Genomic DNA, 14007 nt, shown 5'->3' with positions numbered 1-14007 from the left:
GGATAAAACTTCGCCACACATAAGCTTTTTTGAAAAAATCGTGATCAGTCAGCCGATTCAGTCGAGTATCGGTGCCATGACTTTTGATCGATTATGATCGGATCGATTAGTTTTTTATTGGTTCATTTAGAATGGGGCATGATTCGATCTAATCTTCACCCTAATTTTGAAGACATTGGTACATATAAGCAATTCTATTTTCTTTTTTGCATGCATTAAATGGAAAATTCAGAACCTTTTCAGCATTTTCAGAATTAAGTGGCCATTAGCCAAGTTACATCGGGGAGCAAAGAATTGGGTACCCAATGCCCAATGGTTGATCCTCCTAAATTGCAATTAGCGAAAGGGAAGATTCTACAATTTCTTTTTAGTTGGGCCAATAAGTTGTGCACAAAGTCAAGACCCAGAAAAGTCAACGTTCTTGGTCTGGCATAAGGAAAAGCCCACCTTTACATGTACAGACAAGACGATATAACAAGAGTGCGAAGCATAAGCCCACTTGAAAAAGCCCAAAAGCTGTACCGGCTGTTAGCACCGTCTTTCAAGAGCAGCAGAAAGTTGGGTGGAGACGGCGTTTTACGCGACGGACCGATTAACAGTGAGATGCATACACACACCGCATCAATAACCAAGTAGAGACAGAATTAGCCGGCAAGACTATATTAGCAAATCGTCACATGATTTACGATTAAATTTTTATACTGAAAAGTCATTAGACATTATAGGGGCAAGCATAGATCTAGGGTAGAGCCAAGGATCAGACATGACCAATTTTATTCCAGGTTCCCGTGATCATATGTTCCAAAAAAAGGCGAAACCAGATCTGTGTGGTTCAGTTCTCGGTTTCTTGTTAAAAAACCGAACCAAGAATCAGGCTGGTAATCGAGAACCTTTTTATGTTACGTGTTTTGAACTTTTTATTATTTATTTTATTTTACGTGTTCAACTTTTTATACACTGGTGATATTAACAAATGAGAATTTTTGTTGTTGCGTCACTTTCATTTTGCTTAACTGAAAATGAAACCAAACAAGAAATAAAGAAATTGCCAAGTATCCGGGTAGACTTTGGAATCGATTAACATGATAGGATCCCGATCCCATGGTATGTAGCATATGTTTCAAATTTAGAAAATTGGGAAATCAATTTCAACAAGGAAGGGTCCAAGTTCTACCGATCTTACAACCTCTTACCTTTAATATAGTAAAGGGAAATTTTCATTTAAGGACCCGAATTGTCCTCAATTTCTTAAATAGAAGCCTAAAGTGGACATTACTTTAAATAACAGTTTGAAGTTGTCATATCACTCTCAAAAAAAGGTTCGACTCATTGATTGGTTAAGGGCATTCTTGTCATTTAATTTTTTTTAATTTTTTTCTTTTTTAAAAAAAATTAGAAAAAATTAGAAAAAAAAAAAAAAAAACACGGGTGGGAGGGCCTATCCTATGGCCGCCGCCTCTCACCAGCATCGATCCACCCACTAGGGCCCAATGGCCGGCAGGGTCGCTTGCGCCTCGACGAGGGCCTGCTGGCCCTCACCTCTAGTTGGTAGGGTCGTTTCCATCGACAGTGGGAAGGTGCAATAGGTGGGAGGTGTGTTTCTTTTTGTTTAATTTTTTGTTTAATTTGATTTAACTAAAAATGAAGTTAAAATTGTATATTGGAGAAAATGCCCTTGATTGGCAAGAATATTTAGTCGGTCGGCGAGGTCGGACTTTTATTTGAAATAGCCATAATCACTTCAGACCCTTATTTGAAATAACCATAGCCACTTCATGCCTTTTTTTTGAGAAAACGATAACACTTCTGTCTTTTATTTAAATTTTATTCCATATTAAATAGAAAAGAATAGAGTGAGGACTCACACCGGGTTGCGTTCTATAAAGACGAGGCATATCATATGCACAATGTTCGGACACATGCGAACACTATACTTTTCCTACCCGCTACGTATTTATATTTTGTCTCACTTTTAGTTATTTTGGAGTAAAAAGTAAATTATGTCTCACTTTTAGTTATTTTTCCAAATTGCCCTTATAAAGTAAAAGATTATATAAAAAGAATGAAAAAGATATTTCTAATGACTTCTTATTTTCAACCTCTTATTCATGTCTGACCAAAAAAAAAAAAAAAAGGAAAAAAACTCTTTTTTGTGCATGTTCATCAATTCTTTTAAATCACAAGCATCAAAGTTCACGCACGAACAAGCGTAGCGTCGAAAACATCGTGGTTTTGCAGCTCGACATCCTCCCACGAAGGCGAGAGCTCCAACAGTCGTGGATGCGCCACTTGCCTGCATCCCATGCGATCCACCCCTTCACCGCGATGACTCGCCATGTCCAACCCTCCAACACACATGACACGGCAGCCTTCTCCCCAACCGATTTGTCGAGCCGCTCTATCTGTCCTTCCTTCCTCGCATTTCTATGCTTCCCAGGCTGCTTCTACTCTCTTCCTCTCTGCATTCCTTCCCCGCACGTGGCTCCCGCTTCCTCAAGCACGCGCTCCCGGTGACTGACTTTCCTTCGCTTCCTCGGCCTTTCTCCGCGGTTTTCCCTCGACCCTTTCGCGCTCGCAGGGGGTTCGCCATGGCCGAGCACACGGACCCCTCGACGTCGCAGCCTCGGAGGCACGCGAATCGTCTCGCCTCTGAGCACAGCCCTTATCTCCTCCAGCACGCCCATAATCCCGTGCGTGAAAACGGTTCTCTCTCTGTTTCTTTTCGTATGAATTTATTTGAAGAATGAACTGTATCATTCTGTAGAGCTTGGGTCGTCGCTTACTAGCTTGTGCATCTGAGTTTCTCGAGTATTTCGAATTGATTTGTGAATAGACACTGTTGAATACCCCGTAATCTTGGAGTGACCTGAACAAGGAGAATAGGGTGGTCGGGAATTTTTACGTTCTCATCGCGTCTCGTAAGACGGCGAGTTTGATTAAAGTTTCGATTTTTGGTGATTTAAGGTCAACTGGTATCCGTGGAGTGAGGAGGCTTTCTCCGAAGCAAGAAAAAGGGATGTGCCCATCTTCCTATCAAGTAATATGAAATTCATTTTCGTTGCGGTTTTTGGGTCCGATTCTTTGATAACATCATGCACTGCGAGCTTACATGTTATTTTTGGGCATCTCTCGTTGGCATTGTTTTCTTCTTTCATTTGAAGTCGGCTACAGCACGTGCCACTGGTGAGACTTATTCTAATCTAGTGCACTTCTGCTTTATGCAATATCTTGGGTGGATGGTTTTTAACGGTACAGTGAACTTGTCATCATGAGTAGGTGTCATGTCATGGAGGTTGAATCCTTTGAAGATGAGGGAGTTGCAAAGTTACTTAATGATTGGTTTGTCAGTATCAAGGTACCCGAGGATACCGCCTTCTTTGCTTTACCTCCTTGGCTGCTACTCAGTGTTGTTTGCTACTTTTGTAGCTATTTTAGTTATTTGGCTCAGAATTTTTAACACATTTGTGCTACAGGTGGATCGAGAGGAGCGACCAGATGTTGACAAGGTATCTTATTTCTTACTCAGGGGATGTTCCTGAAAATTTTGGTTTATAATTGTCGTCATTCACATACTAACGATGTTTTTGTCAATGTTGTGTTTGGTTATGTGTTCAACTTAAATGAAAATGAAAGATGTCTGGGCAGTATATTGGCAATGATTAGAATGTTTCAGATATACTTTGGTATTATGGAGCCGCATGTAGAAATTAGGTGAAGCTAATGTGCCATTAATTTGTCTAGATTAGTGCTTGAACCCCTGATAAAAGAATTTTTTCTTCCGTTTCCAGGTATACATGACATATGTGCAGGCATTGTATGGTGGTGGAGGTTGGCCTCTGAGTGTGTTTCTTTCACCTGACCTGAAACCTCTAATGGGTGGCACTTACTTCCCTCCCGATGATAAGTTTGGAAGACCGGGCTTCAAGACTGTGCTCAGGTGAGAATGTAATCATTCGTATAATTGTAATGCTAGTGGTTTGTATGTGCTGAACGTTTCAATTCTAGGAGGAGTCTTGATTGTCCATACAAATGCTATGTAGTTGTATGCTTAATTGATGATCTGATCTTTGTCTGCAATCATATTGTTGTAGCAAGGTGAAAGATGCATGGGAAAACAGGCGGGATATGCTTGTTAAAGGTGGAGAATTTGCCATTGAACAGCTCTCAGAAGCATTATCAGTGAGTGCGGAATCGAATAAATTGTCAGATGGACTTCCCCAGACTGCGGTGCAAAAATGTGCAGACCAGGTGATGATTTTGTATTTGACATTTTCAAATTGTTATATGGAGTATATTGGCCGTAATTCCTATTGCCAATCTAAACAAAGCCCATCTTGTAGCCAATTATTCCTTTGAGCAAAATGTTTCAAATCCCGGTAAGTATTCAGATGATTTGGTGATTATTCTCTTAGAATACATATTTGCTGCATCATGGTTTTGAGCAATGGCTTCACAAAGAAGCGTGGTGGTTCAATTTATATTCTTGTCACCTTGACCTTCCTTTCACTGACCAAAAAGTTTGAGGCTTGGGTTCAAATTAAAAAAAAAAATGTTACTTGCATGTTGTGTCTTCCATTGTTAATGGGATATGCTTCTTTGTTTTAGCTTTCGGCAAGTTACGATCCAAAATATGGTGGATTTGGATCAGCCCCAAAGTTTCCCAGACCTGTGGAATCGCAGTTAATGCTTTATTATGCCAAAAAGTTGGAGGAGACAGGGAAATCAAGTCAGGCAGATAAGACTTCGGGAATGGTTTTCTTTACCTTGAAGTGCATGGCGAGAGGAGGCATCCATGATCACATTGGAGGTGGTTTTCACAGATACAGTGTGGATGAATGCTGGCACGGTCAGTTGCTTCCAAGGGGAAGAATTTGTCATTTTCCCCCTTTTTTGGGTTTTTTTCCTCCCTGGGGACAGATATCTCATGTCAGGGTTTTCTGTGAGATGTGAATTTGATAGAAATAACTGAAGTTCTGTTCTCTTTGCAGTTCCACATTTTGAGAAGATGTTGTATGATCAGGGACAGCTTACTAATGTATATCTGGATTCCTTTGCAATCACGAAAGATGTGTTTTATTCGTCTGTTTCCCGTGATATTCTGGACTATTTGAGGAGAGACATGACCGGATCTGAAGGTGAAATATTTTCAGCAGAGGATGCAGATAGTGCAGAATATGAAGGATCCACAAGGAAAAAGGAAGGTGCTTTTTACGTATGGACTAGCAAAGAGGTGAGTTCACAAGGCATCTGGCCTCATTTCCAAGTGATTTATTTAGACATGGACTTTCTGTAGTTATTCTGTAATCTGGATAGTCGAGCTATCGATATGTATTGAGTTTGTTTTCTGTGTCCTTTTTGGTTGTGCACCTCCTCCTCTTGTCATTTACTGTATATAAATGTGATATGAAATGGACTACTTGCTAGGCATCTCTTTTGTTCGTATCATCCCTACTCTGAAAATTCTTTTGATTAGCTTATAAACATGGGCTAACCTTGTTTGGCTTCAACTTTTCATTTTTGCTCTGTTGACAGTTCCAATGACTGTTTGGGACCAACAAAAAAGTATAATTTACACGGATAGAATCTTCTCACTTGGTTAAATTAACTCTCCAGGACCTACAAGTACATCCATAAACTTGACGGGTTATGATTACATTATGCGTATCGCTTGTTTGAGTTAATACAGTGATAAGGAGGAAAGAGTGCAATTACCATTTTCCTTTCCTTTCTGTTTGTAGCATCTTCATTTGGCTTCTGTGACTTATCTCTAGAATGAAGAGTTGAGCTATTGCTCAATAACTAATTTGCTTGTCTGAATTGAAAATGTTGGTTTGCTTATCTGAAGGTTGACGATGTTCTTGGAGAGCACTCGGAACTTTTCAAGGACCACTATTACATAAAACCCTCTGGCAACTGCGACCTCTCTAGAGCGAGTGATCCACACAATGAATTTAAGGGGAAAAATGTGCTTATCGAGAGAAGTGATCCTTCAGCCCAGGCATCAAAGCATGGCCTGACTATAAGCAAATATCTTGACATTTTGGGAGAATGTAGACAAAAGTTTTTTTATGTTAGAGCAAGGCGGCCTCGACCACATTTGGATGATAAGGTAATTTCTGGACATTAGTTGGATTCTTGCAAGCGCACAACTGTGAAAACTCTCCATGTAATGAGCGTGGAAAAAGACTAATGTATTTCTTCTCTGTGACTGAAATGCATCCCAGAACTATATTCTGCTTTTCCTCAAACCGAAGCGAAACATGCACCGAGTCTTTTCCTGTCATTTCTCTGTCATGCATAATTTAATTAGAGGTGCTTGCCAGGTCATCGTTTCATGGAATGGGCTGGTGATATCATCTTTTGCGAGAGCATCTAGAATACTCAGGACTGAAGCGGAAGGAGCCAAGTTCCATTTTCCTGTTGTCGGCTCTGATGTAAGATATGCTACCTTTTGAATTACTTAATGCTTTTGTCTGCCATGCATATATCCGAATGATTATTATCAATTACATGCATTCTGCTTGCGGCTAGTGGGTAATATAGTGTTCTTTATGTACTTCTATTTTCTTCATCTACTGGTAATTATGGGTACTGTTGTTGCTGTTTTGGTTGACTACCTAACATGCTTACTGGTAAAGCTTTTAGCCTGTAGACATGAACACACTTTACTATTTTCCATTTGCAGCCCAACGAGTACTTGGAGGCAGCAGAGAAGGCAGCCTCTTTTATAAAGAGGCAACTTTATAATGAGCAGACACAGAGACTTCAACATAGCTTCCGCAAAGGCCCATCCAAAGCTCCAGGATTTTTGGACGATTATGCTTTTCTAATAGCAGGGTTACTGGATTTGTATGAGTTTGGCGGTTCTGTGCAGTGGTTAAAATGGGCGATTCAGTTACAGGACAAACAGGCAAGAGCCATCAGCCAGAGTTTGTTTAGCGAACTGCAATTAAGTTGTTTGCTTTATTTATCTGTTTTGAATTCGTTCTTGTGTTGCGATTTTTCAGGATGAACTTTTCCTTGACAAAGAGGGAGGGGCCTATTTCAACACCCCAGGGGAAGATCCTTCTGTCCTCCTCCGCGTTAAGGAAGATCACGATGGGGCCGAGCCATCAGGAAATTCAGTGTCAGCAATAAATCTCGTGAGATTGGCATCTTTAGTCTCAGGAAGTAGGGCTGCCGGGTACAGGCAGAATGCGGAGCATCTTTTGGTAAACATTCACTTCGTCAGAATCTTTCTTTGCTTTTCTTTCCCACTCAAGAGAAAATAAGTTGCTTCAATGCTGCTGCTACGGTGATGTAGGTGGTTTTTGAATCGAGATTGAAGGAAGTGCCTGTGGCCGTGCCATTGATGTGTTGTGCAGCTGATATATTCTCGGTCCCTTCTCGGAAGCAAATTGTTGTGGTTGGTCGGAAAGATTCTCAAGAGTTTGAGAAGATGCTTGTCGCTGCTCATGCAGAATATGAACCGAACAAAACAGTATGTAACTATATCAGAATATAACAGGGGCTTTTTTTTTTTTAATGTCGTTTTGCGTGTATAGTTCCTAAATGCGATTGATGACAGGTGATTCACATCGATCCCACCAACTCAGAGGAGGTACAGTTCTGGGAAGAGAACAACAGTAACATCGCGCTGATGGCCAAAAACAACGCTGCTGAAGACACGGTGGTGGCACTTGTGTGCCAGAACTTCACTTGCAGCCCCCCGATCACCAGCGCAGGCTCTCTTCTAGCGAAGCTGGCGCCTAGATCAGCTGTCTGAATCGCGTCCTAATGGAGAGAAGGTTATGCAGCTATATGCTTTGCCAGTGCTTGGAGTAAATAACATAGTCGAGTGATGTTTAGCTCTGATCAGTAGATAATCTGGTGGTGTATAGAGATGAGACTGTTCATATACCCTGGTAGTGGTAGTCGTGGTAATACAAAGGCCATTTTGAAGGCTAAGCTTTGTGATATGAGTTGTCCCAATTCTCATTGTCCTCTCCTCTTTTTCGCTGGGAGATTGTCTCTTCTTTTCCAAGTCTATATAGACAAATTCGATAGAGGAGTTTCTTTGCAGGGTTTGGTTGCTTGTTCACAGTTGGATCAGCTGTTTGGTCAGCTAATATGGGAGCTTCTTGATCTGTTTTTTTTTTAGCTTCTGAACTAAGATTTTTTGTTCTTCTGGGTTTGGTGACCTTTTCAACTGTTCCTTCTGTTTGACCCCCCCCAAAAAAAAAAAAAACTGTTCTTTCTGGAGTTTATCCCAAATATCTCTAGAATATATCTAAAAAATCCTTAACAGACAGAATGGTTTAAGTCCCAAGTTGTTTCATGTTGGTGAGGTTCAAAATAGTTTGTAAGTTTGAGATATTTATCTCTGATGGTACAACATTGTATGGCAGAAAACATGATGGTGTTACGAAACGCCAAGCGCTTGAAAAATCCTAAAAGTCGCATGGCACGACATTTCACGATAGAGAATTGACATTTACATGTACGGTTTCAACATCTTCGAAAGGGAATCCGACAAAAAAGGACACACTGCTCCGTGATGAGATAGCTGAATATTTTTCTTTTCCACTACGTTTTTCTTCTCATTAATTTATTCCCTACCGTTATTTACGAAATTTATACACAAAATCCTTAGTTAGTTAAAAAGTCCCTGAAAGCTGAAGAGCTGGGTGGGATGATTGTCCTAAGTGTACTCAATTTTTTGTACAGTGGGTAAATTTTTCAACTATACCAATTTAGTCTTAAGCCATTTAATGATTCGTTAATTTATATTTTCAGCTAATTTTTGTTGAAAAAAATTACTTATGTGGACGCTCAGCCATCCCATGTGAATAATAATGTGAATATTATTTTTTGAGATTTGAGAAGCTACGAGCGTAACAGGATAACGGTGCAATTTCAATCATAAATGTTACGAATGGTAAAAATTATATTGTTATCATGACGAGACCCATCTCTGATCTTATGTCTCGCATTTCGCCGTTATATTGTCACATAATATCATGCTAACGGGGACAATTTTTTCTTTTTCCATGAAATCATATTTCCATGAAACACGTATGGAATGCTTGCTTGAAATATAAGCAAAGCAAAGTCCGTTTTGAGTTCGGTGAGCAGGTAGACGAGCCTGCAAGAAACGCGAATTGATGGTAAAGTTGATTGCTTCATCTTCTCAGGAGCTGTAGGAGTCAAGTCTATCACCGTCAAATCTCTCTCTGCGCTCGTTCGATTCTTAACCGCATGGAGAATTGCGGATCACGCCACAGCGATCTGCACAGTGGAGTTGAAGGGCATCTTCTCGAGCGGTCAATTGGTCAAAACTAGCGTGGAACTTCTGTTGGAAATAACCCACCGGCAACGCAGCTCCTCCTACCGCCGCTCCCGTCGTAATAGAAGAGAACTGGGTGTGCTGCTGCAGAGTGCCAAAAATGGCGGCTTCCACCATCTGGTAAAAGTGGGTCTGTAGCATAATGCTTGATTGGCTGTAAGTTGCTTTCGAGTGGCATCTTTTTTCTTCTTGGGGTTTAAACCAGTAGTTATGGAAGAAGAAGGTGCTTGATGTTCGTTGATTCGAGGTAATGGCGTTTGCTCGCTTGCTCGTTCTACGTGGTTAGGCATGGCATGGACCGATAACGATGCAGTGTAAGGGAGGAGGAAACTCCGAAAAGCGATGCGAGGAAACTGTCTCCTCTTCCCTTTCCTAGTGCTCAAACAAGCGCTCCTCTTTACTTCCGACTTGACGGGCGCAAAAGCTGCTGAAGACGACATCGCTTGCGGCGGCCCGATCACCGCCGCAAGCTCTGTTTCGAGTGGAGATGTCGCCTGGATCATCCCTCTGAATTACATCCTCGTGGAGCGGGAGGTTACGTGGCCTTGTGATGTGTTAGTACTTGTAGTAAATAATATAATCAAGTCATGGTTTCTGGATCGGTTCAGGTTTCACCTAAAACCTAAAACCTAAAACCTACTAATTGAAACCGATTCTTCAATTTTTCAAATGCGGAACCTATCCCGCATATCCTAAAATCTAGAACCTAACCCGTCACAAATTCAAGGGTCGGTTCCAGCTTTCGAGGTTATACTTAGTTGAGCGACTATAGTGAATCATCGCCTCTCTAACAATTATCGTGCAGAGAACCACAATTCATATTTAGATACACGAAAAATATAAAATATTAACAAAGTAAGGTATGTTAGTCATGTATATTATCGGAAATGAAAGCTCAAACTAATGATTCTAGATTACACACTCATTATCAGACGCCATGGAATACGGCAGGATCTCGCAAAGACATAAAATGAAAAAGGCACAAAAATCCGGCTGTTAGAACCAGTTTCCTAATTTTTGAAACTTGAAACGAATCTGGAACCGGACCGGCTGGCTCAGCCCCTAAATTGTTAGCTCGGGTCAAGATGACTCTGTTCATGTACCCCGGTGGTGTTTGTCACAGTAATAAAAAGGTTATTTCGAAGGTTTGGCTCTGCGATCTGAGGATCACGTGTCATTTGACTTGCTCCAGTTTTCGATGTCCTCTTCTTGGCCGGGAGATTGTTTCGTCTTTTCCACGTCTTGTACAGGACAAATTCGATGGAGGAGCTTCTCTTTCAGAGCCTGACGTTGCTTGTTAAAGTTGGGCCGGTTGTTTGTTCAGTTCAGCTACTGTGGAGCTTCTTGATCAGTTCCTGAGCTTTTTGACTACTAAGCTTTTTCTTCTCCTGGGTTTGGTGACCTTTCCAACTGTTCTTTCCAGAGGTTTATCGTTTGGCCGATGGTGAGGTCCCCAAGCGGTTTATAGGTGGAAAATGCGATCGTTTTGCGAGGGGCAAAGCGCGGTAAAATCATTAGAAAGTTGCTCGACACGACATTGCACGATAGGAAACCGACTCATTATATGTACGTTCTCGGAATCTCCGAGATCCCCTAATTCTTTTCGCCACACATCTCTTTTGATTAGTTTATTTCTTCGACTCTTGCATCGTCGATCTGTCTTTTGCACAGAAAGTGGAATATGACTGAGGAGTAACATAACTCCCAAGAATATTGGCTTCTTCAACTCCTTGTTTTTGTTCAAAAAAAAAACTCCTTGTTAGGAGCCTTCTTGATTTCAGACCATAATCATAATCTTCCCTCCTCTAGGGTCAAATACCTCCTTAATGTTTCCATGTCTACTTCTAAGCCGGAGTACTCGAAGCGATAAAGAATGTTTTGACGCGCTCGTTTGCACGATCGATCTAATGCAACCGGTCAATCATGTGCCGTTCACGCCATGTTCGCCTCTCGATTCTTATTCTTTGAATCGTGAAATTCCCGTTCGTACTGATGTTCACGTGTCATTGCCACGCAATACGTCACATAGGATATTTTCTCTCCTCGTTATGACCTTTTTTAATCGATTTACCCATAGCTTGCGCAAACCTTCGGCCGGTTTTTCTTTCGGCCTAACTGCGGTAGAAATTAAATTACATTTGGACTGTTAAATTTGGCCGGATTTAATCTGATTAAGCAAGTCCACATATAGTTTGGTGCATATAGCACACGTGTTATGAACTTTGCTTGGAATACAAGCGAAGCAAGAGGTTCGTTCATTTTCAGTTTGGTGAGCTCTGAGCGGCCAAGACGAGCCAGAAGGGAACGCGATGACGTCGAGTTTCCACTTTTTTTAATGGTGAAACCTTTTAATTTCTGAGGAGTTATTGGAGTCAAGTCAATCGCCGTCAAATCCCATCGTTTCATCCTTTTTTAATGACGTCATATTGTCATCAACGAAAGGATTATCTTCCAATCGTATTAATTATTGAAGAGGAAAATTGTCCGAAAATTTTTAAATATATTTCACTTTAACAATTCATTCTCAAATCTTTTAATTTTGTCAATTGAGTGTATCCGGTCAATTTCGATTGAAAATCGTTGATGTAGACAACAACCGTATTTCGTGGCACGATTGGCGCCGTTGTCAGTAAAAATTAAATAGTTTTAATATTTTTTTCAAATTTTTTATTTTTGTATTTCCTCATATTCTGTTTTCCTTTTTTACTTTTACTTTATTTTATTTCTTTGTTTTTTTTTCCTTTTCTCTTTTTCCCTCCGTCGACCATCGCTCGAGCTTGTCAACGGCAGGCGGAGGTCGTGCCCTCGCCAAACCCGCCAGCCTTAGGCGAGTTTCAACAATGGTCGACGGAGGGAAAAAGGAAAAATGAAAAGGAAAAGAAAAAGAAATAAAATGAACAAGTAAAAATTTTGAAAAAAATATTAAATTATTATTAAAAGTTGTTGACGTTAGTGCCGGCCGTGCAATGTAGGATTGTCGGCATTTACGTCGCCGAATTTCGATCAAAATTAACCGAATATACTCAATTGATAAACTGTAAAAAAAAAAAAAAAAGACTTAATCGGTAAACTTAAAAGATTTAAGATTTAATAAAAAATGCAATAGATTAAAGATTTTTCGATCAATTTTCTCGCCATCGGGATAATCTGTCATTGTATTGAAGTCAAGCTCTACAGTCAATTTTCCTTAGGAAAAAACTTACACGAGAATATTTTGAAGGATAATATCAATGTGCTCATGAATTTCTTTTTTTTAACATAAGTTATGTCGAAGAAAGATTAATAAAAGTATCGGGGAAAATTACAAAGTAAATATAGTTTTTTTTTTAATTCTAACTTTCCCTTTCTCGAAGATCCCGAAGTCCACGAATATTTGTTTCGTCGAATATACTATTTGTTCTACCGATATCCTCAAGGCGCATGCATAAGATGAATTTATATTATACTGAACTTGTTTGAGATTCATTTTATTGGTTGGTTTAATTTATAGAAAATAGATGTTTTCGCAGAAAAAAAAAAGGTGCTTCAATGGTCTTTAAAAGGAATTATGTTTTTTTTTTAAAGAAGACCAAATTAATTTAGTTTCGAAATGCTTTTGTTTTAAAAAAAATTAGAATATGTCTACTGTAACACATTTACCCTAAACTTTTTTAACACAAAAAATCACAAACTTATGGTTGTATGACACATTTACCATCCATCAAAGAGGACGGTTAAAAATCTACCTATATGGATACTGAGAAGCAAACAGTGTGATATGGCGCCAATAAAAAAGATGTTATTTTAGTTGGAAAATCATCCGACATAATATCGAAAGTATGTCATAATGGGCATAGTTTAGGGTAAATGTGTCGTACTAAGTACAACTTGAGGTATTTTTATGTCACGAAAAAAATCAACATAAATGTGTCACAATTGACATAATTTGAGGGTTTTTGTGGCTTTTTCCCTTCCAAATGTAGAAAATTTCAAACGTACTCAGTTCCAGAAGAACCTAAATCAATTTTTACTCTACTTTAATCTAGGAAATTGAGGAAAAGTGCGAAAATTCGGAAGGAAATAGGGGGAAAAATCTAATTTTTTTAGCAATTTTATCTCCTAATTTTGTGTCACTAGTGCCTCCAAACAAAGGACTTGAATCCACGGCCATCAACTTTTTGTCTCAGAGATTGTAACGTCCCGCTAGTCAATCTGCATCAACAAATTTATATTGAAGTAACGACAGGTTTTTGAGAAAATTTCAATAATTATAGATTCCGACAAAATAAAATAAAATAAATTGTAGGTAACTAATTAATTTAATAGTTGCATGTACAGGCACGATGGATGAAGCGAAGAGGTGCGTAACACGAGCTTAGATTCTAATGATTCGTTTGAAGGAAGACATGGATTTTCATGAATTTGTCTTAAACGTTCGGAATTTTTTTTTTTACTTTTTACCGATGTTGTCTTTATTATTAGGCATTCGGAGTGTAAAATTCTAGAGGCTCGCATTGATCTTTTATCATTTTGCTTATCGCATATTCCACGACCATGACTGCGACCCATTTCTCTTTTTTTTTTGGTTTATTATATATTTGGATACTATTATTTTTCGATTAATACTATAGTAAAATCACCTATCAGTCACCAGGTTAATATATTTCCGCATCATATCTAGGAAAAGGAAATTTTCTGAATCG

The 14007-nt window shown here is 39.5% G+C and overlaps 1 protein-coding gene across 2 annotated transcripts; it reads left to right on the top strand.

Annotated features, from left to right (window-relative positions):
- Nucleotides 1-2395: 2395 nt before the first annotated feature.
- Nucleotides 2396-7956, top strand: LOC115742526 (spermatogenesis-associated protein 20). Of its 2 annotated transcripts, XM_030676867.2 has the most exons (15): nucleotides 2396-2690; nucleotides 2965-3037; nucleotides 3162-3183; nucleotides 3277-3355; nucleotides 3474-3506; nucleotides 3789-3937; nucleotides 4092-4248; nucleotides 4606-4846; nucleotides 4989-5230; nucleotides 5846-6109; nucleotides 6324-6434; nucleotides 6686-6910; nucleotides 7008-7211; nucleotides 7304-7480; nucleotides 7568-7956. In XM_030676867.2, exons 1-15 carry the CDS (start codon nucleotides 2427-2429, stop codon nucleotides 7763-7765), a joined length of 2439 nt encoding a protein of 812 aa, XP_030532727.1. In that variant the 5' UTR covers nucleotides 2396-2426; the 3' UTR covers nucleotides 7766-7956. The 2 variants fall into 2 exon arrangements, with proteins under 2 accessions (XP_030532727.1, XP_030532728.1); XM_030676868.2 differs by lacking the exon at nucleotides 2396-2690 and having other exon boundaries at nucleotides 3172-3183.
- Nucleotides 7957-14007: the final 6051 nt, after the last annotated feature.

The sequence above is a fragment of the Rhodamnia argentea genome, chromosome 7 (assembly GCF_020921035.1).
Source record: "Rhodamnia argentea isolate NSW1041297 chromosome 7, ASM2092103v1, whole genome shotgun sequence".
Taxonomy (NCBI): domain Eukaryota; kingdom Viridiplantae; phylum Streptophyta; class Magnoliopsida; order Myrtales; family Myrtaceae; genus Rhodamnia; species Rhodamnia argentea.
This window is presented reverse-complemented; position numbering and strand designations above follow the sequence as displayed.